We start from the raw sequence: 18,698 nt of genomic DNA on the forward strand, positions 1-18,698 counted from the left end.
TTTGAAGTAACTACAAAATCCCAGTAAAAACCAAGGTAAACAGCAGTAAGTGAAGTTACTAAGTGAAGTTACTGCAGTCTGGCTTTGTTCCACCATGTTTTGACTGCAGTTAGTCTTGGTATTCTAACAGTTCATTTAACAATGCTGGTTATAAATGTTGTTGAAATTCATCCAAGGACACCTTGACTTGCATTACACTCTCACTGCAGAATAATTTTGTCATTAAGTAATGTGATTTATAGTTAGAGAAAGGATTCCTGTAAACATGCCCTGCTATAAGCAGGAAACAAGTTATGGAGGAACCAGAAATGAGACACTATCTGTTTGATAGTAACCCTGAATGATGAATGTGTGAATTATCTTGTCATCTTTTTAGCTAACCACATTGGAGGTGAATATGAAGTGTTACTTCACCTCCTCCCTGAACGACCAGGGAGACCTTCGGCCTGTACGGCCCTGTCCAGGATGAGGCCAACCTTAAGGCCTCTCTGTCCCAGTACCTGAACATCATCCAGCACAACCTCAATTACCTCGACTAACCGGTGCCCCCGCACATTGACTCTGTACCGGTACCCCCCTGTATGTATATATATATTGTTATTTTACTGCTGCTCTTTAATTATTTGTTACTTTTATCTATTATTTCTGGGGGGTATTTTTCTTAACTGCATTGTTGGTTAAGGGCCTGTAAGTAAGCATTTCTCTGTAAGGTCTACACCTGTTGTATTCGGCGCATGTGACAAATAACATTTGATTTGATTTGACAATGAGATTCCACCTCCAGTGGGCCTCTGCATCGGCCCTGTAGAGCCCTAGCTGGCCCGGGATGTCCGGTCCTGGCTAAGAGGCCTGTGGTGGGGTTCCTGTCTCTGGTGGGGTCAGAGGTCCTGGTGGGGTCAGAGGTCCTGGTGGGGTCAGAGGCTGATTATCTACCAAGCTGCCATGAGACACACGTAGATAGGGTCTGACTCCCAAATGGAACCCTATTCCGTATGTAGTGCACTACTTTTGACCAGGGCCCCATATGTGTCTGGTTAAAAGTAGTGCACTATGTAGTAGGGAATTAGGGTGCCATTTTGGAGGCCGCCAGGTTCACTTGTGGTGGTGTTGATGATGTTGATGAAGGTGGTGGTGATGTTGATGAAGTCTATTCATGAAGCTCTTGCTATGGATTATGCTCACGGCACTTGACCCTAATACCCTCATTTGTCTTTTTGTTGATAGAGGTTTATATAACTCACTGTTCATGAAACTGAACCTGTAGCACTTGAGTCATGTAATGATACATTTTAATGATCTGATGAAATGATTATATCTTTACCTTAGTTTAATACAATGTCTACATAATGAGTCATACTACATACAGTCTTAGAAAAACAGGGTTCCAAAAGGCCTCTTCGGTTGTCACCATAGGAGAATCATTTTTTCTTCCAAGTAGAACCCTCTGTAGAAATGGTTTTACATGGAACCCTAAATGGTTCTACCTGGAACCAAAAGTGTTCTACTTACAACCAAAAAAGGGTTCTTCAAAAGCATTCTGCTATTGGGACAGCCAAAGATCCCTTCTAAGGCACCTTTTATTCTGAGAGTGAACAGATGAAATGCCTATATCTCTACCTTTGTATTTAACTATGTGTTCACACTGAATCACACTATAGCATTTGGCCTCCCTACTACACCTTCCATTTATGTAGACTTTCAAACTAATAAAGTATGTTTCCTTTGAGCCATAACTCATGCTCTCATTGTCAATCATTAACTTTACTGCTACTCATTACATGAAGGCTATGTTCAGAGCTGCAATGTTGAACAAGGTTTGGCAGCTTTGCATGGATCGGTACAGAAACTAAACTCTTCTAGTTTATTGAAACTTTTCTCGTCTGTTTCATAGTCGTTGATAATAGTCCATAACTATGGTCTGGTTTAGGATTTATTGAAGGGTGACTGTTTCATGTAATCTAGTTCATCTCCATATTTTTTCTTGTTGAAATGTAGTTCTACTTCCTCCCTCCAAATGGCAGTGGCTTTGACTGAACAGCAGAGGGAGGGAGTGGTTTTGACTCAACAGCAGAGGGAGGGAGTGACTTTGACTGAACAGCAGAGGGAGGGAGTGGTTTTGACTCAACAGCAGAGGGAGGGAGTGACTTTGACTGAACAGCAGAGGGAGGGAGTGGATTTGACTAAACAGCAGAGGGAGGTCATCGTTAACGTGGTGACGGTACCGGGAAAATAAAATCTGACAAAATGGCTTCATCAAGCACAACAAAACCCTGTAAGTTGACTTTATTTAATGATGCCAACAGTACACATACTTACTAGCTATTGTTGTGAACATTTAAATATGTTTTTGAGCACCTCAGTTTACTTCTATAACATCGTCACTCCCAAGTCATTCTACTTTCACTTTCATTTAAGTTGCTGTAAAAAGTGTGTAATAACATGAAGTAGTATAACGACGGGTATTTTTATCTTGGGAGTATGAATATATTCCATCCCCATCTTGGACACAGTTTTTCTATTAGTTAGACAGTCCAGTGGGAATGAATAACCACATCATTGCAGATTAAAGTTATTTGTTCCAAAACCCAGGCAGTATCACTGCAACTGTGAAACTTTATAGGAAGTAGCATACGTAAAACTGAAGAAAAAAACATCACATTGGAAGTTAAACTTTCAAGGTTTTAAATTGACATGAACATGAGCGTATAACAGACAAGAGGATTGAATAACCTGTTAATATTGCAGTATGTATTTTATGTGATGTATTCAATGTGTCATTCTGTAGTGGAGAAGGATGAAGACACAGATAAACAGACTCTGGGTAGAAGAAGAAACTCCAAAAGTGATGGTCCAGACAGTAAGTAGAAAAATATATATTTTTTTGAACGTTTACCAATAGTTTAATCAAATAGTCATAATTTCTTGTGCGTTTGATTATCCACATTTCAATTTGGCAGCCATCTGTATTTACATTCCTTATGGGAGACCCACTACTATGCCAACCATTTTTTATTTAACTAGGCAAGTCAGTTAAAAACAAATTCTTATTTACAATGACGGCCTAGGAACAGTGGGTTAACTGCCTTGTTCAGGGGCAGAACCACAGATTTTTACCTTGTCAGCTCAGGGATTTGATCTAGCAACCTTTCGGTTACTAGTCCAATGCTCTAACCGCTAGGTTACCTGCCACCCCATGATGTAACATCACTCATGTTTTCTCCTTTACTTCTCTCCTGTAGTGTCCATGACCAGGATCGTGCTGGTGGGGAAGACAGGCGCTGGAAAAAGCTCTTCAGGAAACACAATCCTGGGGAGGAGAGCTTTTAGAGATGATCGATCTAGTTCTTCTGTAACTAAGGAGTGTCGTAAGGAGACAGAAGAGATGGCAGGGAGACAGGTCTGGCTAGTGGACACACCAGGATTATTTGACACAAGCCACTCTGACAGTTACTTAGAGACAGAAATCAGTAAATGTATCAACATGACTTCACCTGGTCCCCATGCAGTCGTATTGGTCATGAACGTAGGGCCTTTCACAAAGGAGGAACAGAACGCGGTAAAGAAAATCAGGGTACTGTTTGGAGAAGAAGCTAACAAGTATACCATGATCCTCTTCACCCATGGAGATGAGTTGGGTGAAGGTGGCATAAAGCAGTATGTGAATGAAGCTCAGGATGATCTCCAGACACTTATGGACCAGTGTGGTGGAAGGTACCATGTTTTTGACAACACAAAGATGGAAAACAGGGGACAAGTTCTGGACTTCTTTGAGAAAATTGACCACATGGTGGCAGTAAACGGTCAAGACCACTACACCAATGACAAATACCAAGAGGTGGAGAGAACGCTTAGTACCAGGGAAGAAGAGTTGAGGAAGCAGTATGAAGAAGAACTGCGGAAGCTACAAGACGAAGAGAAGAAACTGCCTCCCAGATACCAGGAGGAATTGAAGAAACTACAGAGTAAAATTAAGGCACTGAAGCAGTCAACGGAGGAAGAAGAGAAGAAACTGAAAGAACTACAACTCCTGGATCAAAACAAAATCTGGCGAATCATGGAACACAAGCGTTACTATGAGAGGAAGTTGAGGGCTGTGAGGGAGGAAGCAGAGTTAATCCAAGATAACAAAGGGATGTCCACAGAGGTCTATAAGAAGTTACAGGATCTCCATCTCTGAAATAGCTGGTGATTGTGATGGTTGTGTTTATTTCTCCCCACTATTATTTGTGGTCACTTATGAACCCACTCGCTGAATCCACCAGGAACCGTCCCACCCTGATCTGTTTCACCTGTCTTTGTGCTGGTCTCCACCCCCCACCAGGTGTCTCCCATCTCCCATCATTATCCCCCGTGTATTTATTCCCACGGGGGGCCAGTACAATTCACATGAAATTGTACTGGCATGAAATGCATGAAATGAAATGTATGCATTCACTACTGTAAGTCGCTCTGGATAAGAGCGTCTGCTAAATGACTGAAATGTAATGTAAATGTATACCTGCGTTTTCTGTTTGTCTGTTGCCAGTTTCGTATTGTCCCGTCAAGTCCTACCAGCGAGTTCCCGCGTTTCCTGTGCTCTAGTTTTAGTTTTTCTCAGTCTTCCCAGTTCTGACCTTTCTGCCTGTCCTGACCCTGATCCTGCCTGTCGTCCTGTACCTTTCTGCCTGTCCTGATCCTGCCCGTCGTCCTGTACCTTTCTGCCTGTCCTGACCCTGCCCGTCGTCCTGTACCTTTCTGCCTGTCCTGACCCTGATCCTGGCTGTGGTCCTGTACCTTTCTGCCTGTCCTGATCCTGCCCGTCGTCCTGTACCTTTCTGCCTGTCCTGACCCTGATCCTGCCTGTCGTCCTGTACCTTTCTGCCTGTCCTGATCCTGCCCGTCGTCCTGTACCTTTCTGCCTGTCCTGACCCTGATCCTGCCTGTCGTCCTGTACCTTTCTGCCTGTCCTGACCCTGATCCTGCCTGTCGTCCTGTACCTTTCTGCCTGTCCTGATCCTGCCCGTCGTCCTGTACCTTTCTGCCTGTCCTGACCCTGATCCTGCCTGTCGTCCTGTACCTTTCTGCCTGTCCTGACCCTGATCCTGCCTGTCGTCCTGTACCTTTCTGCCTGTCCTGATCCTGCCCGTCGTCCTGTACCTTTCTGCCTGTCCTGACCCTGATCCTGGCTGTGGTCCTGTACCTTTCTGCCTGTCCTGACCCTGATCCTGCCTGTCGTCCTGTACCTTTCTGCCTGTCCTGACCCTGATCCTGGCTGTGGTCCTGTACCTGCCTGACTCTGATTTAGATTTTGACCTTTTTGCCTGACTATAGTAAACTCTGAGACTCGTACTATCTGCCTCCTGTTTCTGCATCTGGCTCTCAGCCTGAGCTTTGATAAGAAACCTTGCTGGTATTGACAACCCAAGCTGGCAACAACAACCCATACAATGTAATTATATGCAGATGATATATGAATATTTGTGTACAATTTTGAACCATCTATCCTTTGACATTTGTTTTCTTGACAATATAAGAAAAAAAATGAAATTGATTACTCAGAGGCTATGCTGCTGGTGATGTTACAGCTCTAACACATTCCACATTTAAAGGGAAACTGACACAATCCTTCACAAAAATGCAACAATCAGGTCTCCATTGTATGGCTAGAATGTGTTCAATTATTGTAATTGCCACAACTTAGGCGATTAAACGGAATTTCAACAGTATCCTCTCAGAGCATTAGCTGTCTTTGTTAAGGCAGGAAAACAACTATATTGTGTCTGAATATAAGTCCCTGGTTGGGGTATTAGACTCTACATTTAACTTGTCCAACTTTAGACGTATGAGAAATAGTCTTAACACACAAGGTTTATATAGATGCTATGATATTTTCTCGCATGATAAGTTGGTCACAAGCAGGAGAAACAATCAAACAAACCATTTCAATTTCTGTAAAAGTGTACATTGAACATTTTTGCTCCAAATATGAATACTCATCAACATTTGTTTAATTCTCAAGAAACAACTTTTTAAAGTTTTTGTACATTTTCAGACTTGAAGCTGCGTTTTGAATGTTTACTTACTTGTTCCACAATCCTTAAGCAGTGAAGTGACTACTTTACTATCTATGAGGTCACATACTAGAGGAGCAGTGAAGTGACTACTTTACTATCTATGAGGTCACATACTAGAGGAGCAGTGAAGTGACTACTTTACTATCTATGTGGTCACATAATAGGGGATCAGTGAATGGAAAGTGTTCCGTTCCCGTGTGTAGAACCAACTTACAGAAAAGTTAAAATGTGTGGCTTAACTCTTCTTCAACTGCATTGTTGGTTAAGGGCCTGTAAGTAAGCATTTACATTACATCATTACATTTTAGTCATTTAGCAGACGCTCTTATCCAGAGCGACTTACAGTAGTGAATGCATACATTTCATGCATTATTTGTAATTTTTTTTGTACTGGCCCCCGTGGGAATCGAACCCACAACCCTGGCGTTGCACACACTATGCTGGCGTTGGAAACACCATGCTCTACCAACTGAGCCACAGGGAAGGCCCACAGTAAAGTCTACACTTGTTGTATTCGGTGCATGTGACAAATAAAGTTTGATTTGATTAGTGTCGGTGGTTTACACAGTGAAAAGCTGGTTAAAACAACAGCAGGTTTGGAGCCACTTATAAACCTTTTCGTTGCTGTTTTAACCTGTTGGGGCTACAGGTTAGCAATGAACCCCGTTCGTGTCTCAATACTGCCCCCGAGCCCCAACAGGTTTTAACTGTGTTTTAACAACTCATAGCTTCAATAGCAATGTGTCACATGATTCTTATGTGCAATGTCTTGACTTCTGTGTGGAAATGTATCTGTATGTCCTGATCTCTGTTTTATTAATACATTTTAATCTTTTTTTTTTAAAGGTCTTATGTTTGTATGTTTTCTGTTCGTATATAATGTTTTTCTTGTTTATATGTTTACCTGCCCGGGGACTGCAGATGGAAATGAGCTGTTGGCTAAATTTGGTAGAACACATCTTTTCTCAAGTGTACTGATACTTCTTTTTTTGTTGTACGTTGTCCCTGTTCAAATAAACGACGCTGGGCCAATTGTGCGCCGCCCTATGGAACTTCAGTGATACAGATTAAATCCAAACCTTAGAATCAACTCTTTATTTGAGACATGAGTCCTTCATTCAGAGATGTCTCTGACCTTACAGCTATAACGGAATGCTTTTCTTTACTGACTATTGTCCCCATAGGGAACGTCATGTTCACATTTAAAATATGTTAAAGGTCAAGAACCTATAGAAACATTTATTAACAGTACAAATTCATAACAATTGACATACAGTAGGTTATATTTGGTATGATAACCAGCCTTCTGGTCTTAATGAATGGATGACAACCAGCCTTCTGGTCTTAATGAATGGATGGATGACAACCAGCCTTCTGGTCTTAATGAATGGATGGATGACGACCAGCCTTCTGGTCTTAATGAATGGATGACAACCAGCCTTCTGGTCTTAATGAATGGATGACGACCAGCCTTCTGGTCTTAATGAATGGATGACAACCAGCCTTCTGGTCTTAATGAATGGATGACAACCAGCCTTCTGGTCTTAATGAATGAATGACAACCAGCCTTCTGGTCTTAATGAATGGATGACAACCAGCCTTCTGGTCTTAATGAATGGATAACAACCAGCCTTCTGGTCTTAATGAATGGATGACAACCAGCCTTCTGGTCTTAATGAATGGATGACAACTGACTGCCAACCATTGAGTCAGACATGTATTTTGCAAGCTGTGCATCACTTATCTCCACTGGCTGAGATACACCATTTACCATCACATCTGATGTGATCTAGATGTTAATAGCAGAATTCTGTCCATTTTATATATGAAACCAAAGCATTTCTATCTGCTCAGTGCTTTAGTTGCAGTGGTCATGGGAGGTAATTGTGTATGGAGCAAAGGCCCTGTGAATGTAACAGAGTTTATAAGGGGTTCTCTGATAGGGGTGTTAGCTGAGGCAATGGGAGCTGGATCATACACACTTTTAGACATAGCCTGGGGACAGATTTTAACATGGGTTGGAAGGTCTACTATAAGTACTGAGATCCACACTGGGAAATCAGTTGGAACAGCAATGGGTTTCATAGGAGCAGCAGCAGTTGGTGGATTGACAGGAAGGTGGTGTTAGGAGGATTATCAGGGTTGTTAGGAGGAGTTGGTGTGATGGCGTTAAGAAATATATTCAAAGACTAGAAAAAGCAGTTATTTCCCTGTGATGCACTTTTGAACTACAGATCCACTTCCTGTCTCTCTATGGGAGGAGCTCTGATTGGGCAGTTAGAACATGCACAGTAGATAGGAATGCATCTTCCTATGAATCCCCTCTTCATAATGATGTCATTCTATATTAAAATACCCTTTTATAAAATGGTGTCAAGGTGAACAAGACAGAGATATGTGTGAGAGGAGAGTACATATCATTCTCTATTTCATATAGACCAGTATAACATTTAACTTCATATGGTATTTTACAGTCTTGGTTATAATGCTCTATGAACAGCAAAATGTTTGTGAGCAGGTATTAGTGAATAAACTGCATTACAATGTATTATGCATAGCTCATAAGGAGTTAATAAATTAGCTTATAATGCATTATGAAAAGTTTATTCATAGGAAGTGTTGCCAACAAAAATATTTTGTCACACAGCGGATAGGTGCAGTGAAATGAGTTGTTTAACAGGGTCACCCTCCTGGAGCAAATTAGGGTTTAATGCCTTGCTCAAGGACACATTGGCAGATGTTTCACCTTGACAGCTCAGGTTGCTGGCCCAACGCTCTAACCGCTAGGCTACCTGCCACCCTATCTTTGGTGTTAACTCTTCTACAGTCTACCATCTTATTCTTAATCATTCTATAACATCAAAACACTCCCTCCACATACTCTGTTTATAGACCAACAACTGTTGGGGCTGGTCCACTATTACTAAATGTAATGATTTGGTCTGCATGTGAGAGGGGTGTTGAATACTGCAGTCATGTTGCATAGCTGGTAATGGACAGTATTTCAAACTGCATTTTACAATCTTGAAATAAACTCAACTAAACTGCAGTTTTTTCTGTTCTTAACAATGGCAAGAATCATATCTATCCAGGTTCATTACTCTGTAAAAAACACAAGTGTGTAATTTTGGGAGGCATGTATTATATAACAAAGTTGTCAAGGAAACCAGTTTGTCTACTTCATAGGCCTCACTCCTCACATTTGTTGAATGTCAACAGTGAGATATGTGGAAATGTAAGTCTCACTGTGCTTTGTTCACTTGTACAGAAATATGTAGACATCAGATATAAATGTAAGTCTCACTGTGCTTTGTTCACTTGTACAGAAAGACGCAGACATCAGATAAATGAAACCTTGACCTCACCTGATGTGTTTGTGGTTTATTATGTGCTCTCTATCAAAGGGTTTATATGATTTTATACATTTATGACCCATGAGAGGACAAACAGTACTAACAGGCTGATAACCAATGATGTTGAATGTAAGGTATGTATCATTTATCTCCACTGCTGAGAGACTCCATTTACCATCACATCTGATGTGATACTGATGTTAATGGAAGAGTTCTGATCTGGAGATAAAATATGTGAAGTATGTGGGACTAATAATGATACTGTTTTAGACTTTAGAATAACAGGTCATTCGTTCGCACACTGACACATTAATATTCATGCCTCAGACAATGTAGTAAAACACATCAGATCTGCCATTTTGTGGAAAGAATAGAACTCAACACAGAGTTAGAATTGGACCAATCAGGAACACCAGATCAGATATTGGTATTCAAGGTGAATGTACCCAGGTGTCTGCTCTACCTTCACAAACACCGAATATAATAGATTTGGAACTTTGTTGTCCATCTATCATTAAAAATGGTAATGTGTATTTTTCAATTCCTAACCCTCCTCATATAACACACACGAGAGCAGTACAATGTCGGCTGCAGACCAGCACCCCTGAAGCAGTTACAGTATGTGCCTTGCTCAAGGGCACAACAGCAGTAGGCAGCACTTGATATTCTGACACCAGCAGCCCTCAAGTTGCCGGCTCACTTCTGGATTTTCCAGAGCAGCACTGGGAGTCGAACCAACAACCTGCAAATCAAGGCCAGGTGCAGAATCACTAATTGGGATGTAAGGTGATTTGTGTCAGTGATATGACTTAAACATACCAGCAGTACATGTATAGGTATGGAAACTAACATGTCATCTCATACTCACAGCTGTGATGTGACTTGGTATTTTTACCTTCATTCTATCCCTTCCTTCTTGAATAGCAGTTTGAACCTTGTATTCTGGTTGTGTACAAAATGAAATCCTAGTCTTAAATATTCCAGCAAAAGATGTAAATTGTTTCTGAGAAATCTTCTTATTGCATGAACTACATACAGCTAACTGACCCTAGAGATGCTGACCAGCTGACAGATACAGACCTAACCACACACACTAAAACAATAATAAACATTATATGCAGTCTTCCCTCCTTCTGCTTCTCAACCAGTAGATGTCAGTAGAGATCTTCATAACAACCTTTGTTCTGTCAGTGAAACAGCAGTGGAAATTCAGACAGTAATCGTTGTACAAAACATTTCCTCCCTCTGTCTCTCTCCACCCCTCCTCTTCCTCTTCCTGTCTCTCTCTCCCATGTGGACCACATTATACACCAGCAGCCATGTAGCAGGTGTTGACACTGTAAAACCTATAAATGATTAGTTAATGTTGTTTGTCTTTGTGTTGATGGAGCTGTATATAATTCCCCATTATTCATACAAACTGAACCTGCAGAACTGGTGTCATGTATTTCAGTCTGAAGTTTATTTATGTCTAAAAATAACTGATAAACCTTTATTTAAAAATAAACTTGTTTAATTTGGTAACATAATGATTGATTTAAATGACCTGATGTAGATGTTATACAGATGAAATGCTTATATACCATTGTATTATACCATGTGTACATTGGGTCATACTGTATCATATAGACTCCCATTAACGTAGACTGTGTACAGAACAAACTAATAAAGTATGTTCCCTTTGAGCCATAACTCTGTCAATCATTTACTTTACTGTTGTTAGCTAGTCTTTATATCAAGGTTACCTTCAAAGCTGCAGTCTTGAACAAGGTTTGGCAGCATTGAATATGTACAGTAACTATAGCTCTTCTAGTTTATTGAAGAAAATATAAGTGTCTGTTTCATAGTCCTTGATAATAGTCCATAACTATGGTCTGGTTTAGGATTTATTGAAGGGTGACTGTTTCATGTAATCTCGTTCATCTCAATATTTTTTCTGTGATTCTTTTTAAAATGTAGTTCTACTTCCTCCCTCCAAATGGGCGTGGCTTTGACTGAACAGCAGAGGGAGGGAGTCCGGAATGTAGGAAAGGTACAGGGAAATTCAAACGATGACAAATGGCTTCATCAAGCTATACAAAACCCTGTAAATTGACTGAGTTTATTGATTCAAGTAGTACACATATTTACTAGCTATTGTTATGAACATTTAAATATGTTTTTGAGCACCTCAGTTTAGTTATATAACATCATGTGCCCTCAGGCCTGGAGGGAAGCAAAAGTTATTCCCCTACTTAAGAATAGTAAAGCCCCCTTAACTGGCTCAAATAGCTGACCAATCAGCCTGTTAGCAACCCTTAGTAAACTTTTGGAAAAAATACTATTTTCCCAGGAGAAAGAGATAGAAAAGCTATCGCGGAAGGAGATCGGGGTGCCTTGTGAGGATCCGCTGACGAGTGGCTAATCTGCCGTTACCATCGGTACTATCGGCCAACATACAAGCGCTGGATAATGATTTGGACGAACTGTATATCCTACCAACGGTACATTAAAAACTGTAATATCTTATGTTTCACTGAGTCGTGGCTGAACGATGACATGAATAACATACAGCTGGTATTACACTGTATCGGCAGGATAGAACAGTAGCCTCTGGTAAGACATGAATAACATACAGCTGGTTATACACTGTATCAGCAGTATAGAACAGTAGCCTCTGGTAAGACATGTATAACATACAGCTGGTTATACACTGTATCAGCAGTATAGAACAGTAGCCTCTGGTAAGACATGTATAACATACAGCTGGTTATACACTGTATCAGCAGTATAGAACAGTAGCCTCTGGTAAGACATGTATAACATACAGCTGGTATTACACTGTATCAGCAGTATAGAACAGTAGCCTCTGGTAAGACATGTATAACATACAGCTGGTATTACACTGTATCAGCAGGATAGAACAGTAGCCTCTGGTAAGACATGTATAACATACAGCTGGTTATACACTGTATCAGCAGGATAGAACAGTAGCCTCTGGTAAGACATGTATAACATACAGCTGGTATTACACTGTATCAGCAGGATAGAACAGTAGCCTCTGGTAAGACATGTATAACATACAGCTGGTATTACACTGTATCAGCAGGATAGAACAGTAGCCTCTGGTAAGACATGTATAACATACAGCTGGTATTACACTGTATCAGCAGGATAGAACAGTTGTCACGTCCTGGCCAGTATAAGGGTTAATTGTTATTGTAGTTTGGTCAGGACGTGGCAGAGGGTATTTGTTGTATGTGGTTCGGGGTGGTGTGTTTGTTGTAGGGGATTTGATTTATATATTCCGGGGGTTTTTGGGCACTGTTCCTTGTTTATGTATTTCTATGTTGATCTAGTTGGTTGTATGTCTATGTTTGGTTAATTGGGGTTGGGACTCTCAATTGAAGGCAGGTGTTGTCTATTTGCCTTTGATTGAGAGTCCCATATATTAGGGTGAGTTTGTCTTTTGTGGGAGATTGTTTTTGCACTGCGTTTTTGGATAGCCTGCAAAACTGTTGCACTGTCGTTGTTTATTGTTTTTGTATAGTGTTCACGTTAGCAATTCATTAAATTCAAAGATGAACACAACCTCCTCTGCGTATTGGTCTACCTTGTCAGATGAGGACTTCTCTCTTTCTTCAGAAGACGAAGACAACTGTGACAACAGTAGCCTCTGGTAAGACATGAATAACATACAGCTGGTATTACACTGTATCAGCAGGATAGAACAGTAGCCTCTGGTAATACACGGGGTGGCGGTCTATGTTAATTTGTAAACAACAGCTGGTGCACGATATCTAAGGAAGTCTCGAGGTTTTGCTCGCCTGAGGTAGAGTATCTCAAGATAAGCTGTAGACCACACTATCTACCTAGAGAGTTTTCATCTGTATTTTTTGTAGCTGATTTACATACCACCACAGACCGATGATGACACTAAATTAGCTGTATACCGCCATAAGCAAACAGGAAAACGCTCATCCAGATGCGGCGTCCTAGTGGCCGGGGACTTTAATGCAGGGAAACTTAAATCAGTTTTACCAAATTTCTATCAGCATGTTAAATGTACAACCAGAGGGAAAATAACTCTGGACCACCTGTACTCCACACACAGAGACGCATACAAAGCTCTCCCTCGCCCTCCATTTGGTAAATCTGACCATAATTCTATCCTCCTGATTGCTGCTTACAAGCAAAATGTTAACACCTTGTAGAGTCCATGTCCTGACGAATTGAGGCTTTTCTGAGGGCAACTCAATATTAGGAAGGTGTTCTTAATGTTTTGTTAACTCAGTATATTTGTATGTTATGTAGCTACAGTATGTATGTTTTGTATGTTATGAATTATGCTTGGCTTATTTCAATACTCAATTCCAGATAAACAACAGTGCACTGCACCTAACTATGCACAGCAAATATGTACTGCATGATCAAAAATTGTAATTGTAGAAAGAGTCAGTTCAGAATTAGAAATTGGGTAGATGTGTGTAAACTCATTTAGCACACTACGTAATGGATGTGTTTCAGTGCAGACACTAGATTAAAAACATCAGTTTGATGTTATTTTTTCCAAGTGTACTGTGAATATAGCCAACAAGTCAATCAACCTGTATTTTGTCTTTGATTATGAAGAACATACTTTCTTACCTTACAATTTATCACTTTGTAATTGTGAGGTCTCTGTATTTATTTTCTTCCAGACATACACAGACATCCTTGCAGCTGCAATTGTCTATTATTGAATTGTGTTTTAATAAACATGTTATTCAACATTGTGTTGGGTGTAATTACACTGATAGATCTAATGAACATTGGATAAGCAACACTGAACTGCACTGGTTGGGCATGACTGTCACACCCTGATCTGTTTCACCTGTCCTTGTGATTGTCTCCACCCCTTCCAGGTGTCGCTTATTTTCCCCAGTGTTTCCTGTCTCTCTGAGCCAGTTTGTCCTGTATGTTTCAAAGTCAACCAGCGTTATTACCGTTCTCCTGCTTTTTACATTCTCCTTTTTCTAGTCCTCCTGGTTTTGACCCTTGCCTGTTTCTGGACTTTGTGCCCGCCTGCCTGACCATTCTGCCTGCCTTGACCACGAGCCTGTCTGCCACTCTGTACCTCCTGGACTCTGATCTGGTTTTGACCTTTTGCCTGTCCACGACCATTCTCTTGCCTACCCCTTTGGATTAATAAACATTGTAAGACTCCAACCATCTGCCTCCTGTGTCTGCATTTGGGTTTCGCCTTGTGCCTTGATAGTAATGGATAGAAGTAGTCACTACAAACCTTACATCAAAGTTGCCTGAAGCTGAATGGAAAGGGCTATGCCCTGACCAGTTCTTCAGAAGAAAATCCTTGTCTCTAATTTACACAAGGTTGGTTAACTTACCGGTGTGGAACGAAAACAAACATTCTACACATCTATAAACTACCTTTTTACATTTTCTTGCAACCATGGTGTTCCTTTTTACATAAGAGTATACTGTCGGGGCGGCAGGTAGCCTAGTGGTTAGAGCGTTGGGTCAGTAACCGAAAGGTTGGTGGATTGAATCCCCGAGCTGACAAAGTAAAAATCTGGCGTTCTGCCCCTGAACAAGGAAGTTAATAACCCACTGTTCCTAGGCCGTCATAGTACAGTTGAGGTCGGAAGTTTACATACACCTTAGTCAAATACATTTAAACTGAGTTTTTCACAATTACTGACATTTAATCCTAGTAAAAATTCACTGTCTTAGGTCAGTTAGGATCACCACTTTAATTTAAGAATGTGAAATGTCAGAATAATAAGTGATTTATTTCAGCTTTTATTTCTTTCATCACATTCCCAGTGGGTCAGAAGTTTACATACACTTAATTAGTATTTGGTAGCATTGCCTTTAAATTATTTAACTTGGGTCAAACATTTTGGGTAGCCTTCCACGAGCTTCCCACAATAAGTTGGGTGAATTTTGTCCCATTCCTCCTGACAGAGCTGGTGTAACTGAGTCAGGTTTGTAGGCCTACTTGCTCGCACACACTTTTTCAGTTCGGCCCACAAATTTTCTATAGGATTGAGGTCAGGGCTTTGATGACTTTGTTGTTCTTAAGCCATTTTGCAACAACTTTGGAAGTATGATTGGGGTCATTGTCCATTTGGAAGACCCATTTGCGACCAAGCTTTAACTTCCTGACTGATGTCTTGAGATGTTGCTTCAATATATCCACATAATTTTCCTGCCTCGTGATTCCACCTATTTTGTGAAGTGCACCAGTCCCTCCTTGTCACGACCGTCAAAGGGAGTAGACCAAGGCGCAGCGGGTATGTGAATGCTCATTTTATTTAACTCAAAACAAAACAAGAAAACGATGAACGGACGACAAACAGTCTTGTAGGCTCACACAGCAGTACAAAGAACAACCTCCCACCATTCCCCTAACAAACATATTCCTAATTATAGGACCTTCAATCAGAGGCAACGAGAAACAGCTGCCTCCAATTGAAGGCCCAACCCCAATTAACTAAACATAGAAATACAACCCTAGAACAAAAATAGAAATATACAAACAGACCATAGACCAAAACCCCAGAAACATAAATCAAACACCCCTCTACATAAACACACACCCCGAACCATATAAAACAAATACCCCCCTGCCACGTCCTGACCAAACTACAATAACAAATAACCCCTTTACTGGTCAGAACGTGACACTCCTGCAGCAAAGCACCCCCACAACATGATGCTGCCACCTCCGTGCTTCACGGTTGGGATAGTGTTCTTCAGCTTGCAAGCCTCCCCCTTTTTCCTCCAAACATAATGATGGTCATTATGGCCAAACAGTTATATTTTTCTTTCATCAGACCAGAGGACATTTCTCCAAAAAGTACAATCTTTGTCCCCATGTGCAGTTGCAAACCGTAGTCTGGCTTTTTTAGGGCGGTTTTGGAGCAGTGGCTTCTTCCTTGCTGAGCGGCTTTTCAGGTTATGTCGATATAGGGCTCGTTTTACTATGGATATAGATACTTTTGTACCTGTTTCCTCCAGCATTTTCCCAAGGTCCTTTGCTGTTGTTCTGGGATTGATTTGTACTTTTCGCACCAAAGTACGTTCATCTCTAGGAGACAGAACTTGTCTCCTTCCTGAGCGGTATGATTGCTGCGTGGTCCCATGGTGTTTATACTTGTGTATTATTGTTTGTACAGATGAACGTGGTACCTTCAGGTGTTTGGAAATTGCTCCCAAGGATGAACCAGACTTGTGGAGGTCTACAATTTTTTTCTGAGGTCTTGGCTGATTTCTTTTGATTTTCCCATGATGTCAAGCAAAGAGGCACTGAGTTTGAAGGTAGGCCTTGAAATAAATCCACAGGTACACCTCCAATTGATTCAAATGATGTCAATTAGCATATCAGAAGCTTTTAAAGCCATGACATCATTTTCTGGAATTTCCCATGCTGTTTAAAGGCACAGTCAACTTCTGACCCACTGGAATTGTGATACAGTGAAATATTCTGTCTGTAAACAATTGTTGGAAAAATGACTTGTACTAGCTGTGCCAGTCATGGTTATCTTGTCTCCTCTACTCCCATCGTAGATCCATGGGATGAACTGCCCTCAGACAGACACAACGTTGTTGTAGAACAGACTACAGTAGCTGCAAATTATTTGAAACGACACTATCAGGGGGATATTTCATTGCAGAAGTTGTTAGAAAACTCCAAGTCAACTCTGTGCTTGGCACGACAGATTTAGTCACATTTACCTTACCGCTGTAGGGAACTTTAACTTTTATGCAAACTGAACTGTATATACATGTACATTATCAACATTTTTGACTGGGAAGCAATTTTTTTTAAGCCAGAAGTTTACAGGTTTGTTGACATAACATAAAATACATGACTTTCCATAACTCCAGCTGGTTGATAATGTTGGGAGTGCTGTGTGTTCTCATAGCACAGGTGGCACAGAAATATTTATCTGAGCCACAATCCCCACAGCGCCACAGCTCAGCCTCCTCCAAAGCTCTACATGATGGCGTTGGAAGGAAGATATTTCAGCTCCACTGCAGGCAGGTGGAGTAGCTCCCTCAACCCCTTCCAGGTCTCAACATCGGCTGCCTTCCTTTTTTTGATGCTGGTGGAGGAGGTGCATCACTGCAGCTGGGCACAACTTCTGCTGCAGAGGGAATCGGCTCTGTTCTCCCAGTACTCTCTAGAGAGCAGTGACAGCTGTTACAGAGTGGACTATCCTGGTTAAATTACCTTTAACAGAACTGAACAGAGCAACTTTCTCACCGATCCAAGTTGATGGCAGGGGTGTACATGCTATCGCGCCTATAGTCAGGTCTCTGTAATCCAGCGTGGATCTCTTTCTTCTGGTTATATGAATTGTGTAAGTATTGCTTAGAGAGAGTTTAAATCCATGTGAGAAAGTGTATTAGTGCTCACTTCGGGAAAAGTATAGAGATTTAAGAAACAGGAACAGGAGACACAACCAAAGAAATTTGACGCATCCTAAAACCAAAAACAGGAAATTACACCATGCCATGGTTCCCGGGAATTTAAGCCAAAAATACTTCCAATGCAAAATTGTAAATTCTTTAAAATGTATTATATATTCAGATCGTATTGCACTACAGAAATGTTCTTCCCTACTGTGGGTCATGTTAGCGGGCTATCCCGGGGTAAAAACACCATAACATTAGCTTTGTAAATCACAGTTTAAAAAAGAATGTGATTTACGTACCTTTGACGAAGGGAAAGGACGTCAGAAGATCTTCTTCTAGTTTTATTTAAACACACAATAAAAATGGTCATTACCGCCACCAACGTATGCGGGTTGTAACGACGCAATCACTCTGCCCTATCCCATCTGGACAAGAGGAATACCTATGTAAGAATGCTGTTCATCGACTACAGCTCAGCATTTAACACCATAGTACCCTCCAAACTCGTCATTAAGCTCGAGACCCTGGGTCTCGACCCCGCCCTGTGCAACTGGGTCCTGGACTTCCTGACGGGCTGCCCCCAGGTGGTGAAGGTAGGAAACAACATATCCACCCCGCTGATCCTCAACACGGGGCCCACAAGGGTGCGTTCTCAACGCTCTCCTGTACTCCCTGTTCACCCACGACTGCGTGGCCAATCACACCTCCAACTCAATCATCAAGTTTGCAGACGACACTACAGTGGTAGGCTTGATTACCAACAACAACGAGACGGCCTACAGGGAGAAGGTGAGGGCCCTCGTAGTGTGGTGTCAGGAAAATAACCTCTCACTCAATGTCAACAAAACAAAGGAGATGATCGTGGACTTCAGGAAACAGCAGAGGGAGC

At 41.3% G+C, this 18,698-nt stretch overlaps 1 protein-coding gene across 1 annotated transcript; it reads left to right on the forward strand.

Annotated features, from left to right (window-relative positions):
- Positions 1-2,072: 2,072 nt before the first annotated feature.
- LOC106563846 (GTPase IMAP family member 7) lies at positions 2,073-4,737 on the forward strand. Its single transcript, XM_014129747.2, has 3 exons — positions 2,073-2,272; positions 2,786-2,857; positions 3,240-4,737. Exons 1-3 carry the CDS (start codon positions 2,245-2,247, stop codon positions 4,175-4,177), a joined length of 1,038 nt encoding a protein of 345 aa, XP_013985222.2. The 5' UTR covers positions 2,073-2,244; the 3' UTR covers positions 4,178-4,737.
- The last annotated feature ends 13,961 nt before the right edge of the window (positions 4,738-18,698 follow it).

The sequence above is a fragment of the Salmo salar genome, chromosome ssa11, assembly GCF_905237065.1.
Source record: "Salmo salar chromosome ssa11, Ssal_v3.1, whole genome shotgun sequence".
Lineage (NCBI taxonomy): Eukaryota > Metazoa > Chordata > Actinopteri > Salmoniformes > Salmonidae > Salmo > Salmo salar.